Source organism: Orycteropus afer, unplaced genomic scaffold (assembly GCF_000298275.1).
Source record: "Orycteropus afer afer isolate SDZICR_OR568_19922 unplaced genomic scaffold, OryAfe1.0 scaffold00099, whole genome shotgun sequence".
NCBI classification, from domain to species: Eukaryota; Metazoa; Chordata; class Mammalia; order Tubulidentata; family Orycteropodidae; genus Orycteropus; species Orycteropus afer.
In genome coordinates this window covers 3,114,091-3,115,145 of record NW_006921686.1, presented here as the reverse complement: position 1 = coordinate 3,115,145, position 1,055 = coordinate 3,114,091, and the positions used below count along the sequence as shown (strand labels likewise).

The 1,055-nt window shown below is 59.7% G+C and overlaps 1 protein-coding gene across 1 annotated transcript; it reads left to right on the top strand.

Annotated features, from left to right (window-relative positions):
* LOC122150158 (paraneoplastic antigen-like protein 8B) lies at window positions 1-995 on the top strand (the record flags this gene model as incomplete). Its single annotated transcript, XM_042781238.1, has 3 exons — window positions 1-196; window positions 386-632; window positions 827-995. Coding segments are annotated over 3 exons (612 nt in total), but the record flags the coding sequence as incomplete, so codon positions are not given.
* Window positions 996-1,055: the final 60 nt, after the last annotated feature.

Here is a 1,055-nt window from a genome sequence, read left to right as displayed (position 1 = left end):
ACGCCCACCCCGCCTGCTCCAGAGACCCAGGCCCAGGAGGCTGGCCAGGCGGCCAGGAAGGCCGAGCGCCCTCCGAGGGCAGCCGGGACGGCGCGGAGGGGCCGGAGGGGCCGTGGCAGTAGAGCCAGAGGCCACAGGTTAACGGAGACGGGCAAGAAGAGGGGCCGAGGAGGGCGGCCATTGACCTCGGCCAAGAGTGAGTTGAAGATCTCTTCTGACCAGTGCAGAAGATAAGGACAGGGAGCTGTATGCAGGTGCCACCAGGGAGCTCCTCAAGAAGAAATGGGGCCAGTAGAATGACAAAGACACAGGGAGTTATTGTCTGGTGACCATGATGGATAAAGAGATAAAGAGCCTCCCAAGTTGGTGAGCTTGACCATCCAAGAGGACAGAATCAGTGTCTCCAACATGGTGGCCCTTATGGCCATAAGGGACACCCCTGACGAGATGCCCAAGGGCAGTGACAAGTCAGAGAATGAGCGGCCACCAAGTCACCGAGGGTGGCACGAAGAACTCCAAGGTCGTGGCCATCGTAGCACACACAGCGCCTCCAACGCCCAAGCCCGCCATGAGACGCTGAAAATCGAGTCGCTGGGCTGGAACAACAGGACGGGCGTCCTTCCTGATGTCTTGTCTGTCACCCAAGGACAAGTCAGTTCTGAGACCCGGCAAAGACGACCTGAACTCGTAGAATGAAGCCTAAACCGCAGGCCTGGGATCCCTCCGCTGAGGAAGGCGAAGCTCACCCTCCGAGAGCTTTTACGCGTAAAGAGAAAGACTAGAGCGGCCTATGGAACTGGTGGCGCAGGGCATTGTCGCATTGCAGAGAAAAGGCCTGGGAATGTGGGAAGTTCAAATACGTCAAAGGCAACCTGTGCGAATTCGCGGCAGTGCTGGCAGCCTGGGAGATCAGGACGCTGACAAAAAATAAGTCGGAGGCAGCGGCCACAGGGGCGGATGAAGAATGCGAAGGGGCGGGAGAAATGGTGAGCTAGGAGTCCCGGCCCCAGCAGAGGGCGTGCAGGAAGCCGCGGGCCAAGAGGGCGCGCACGGCC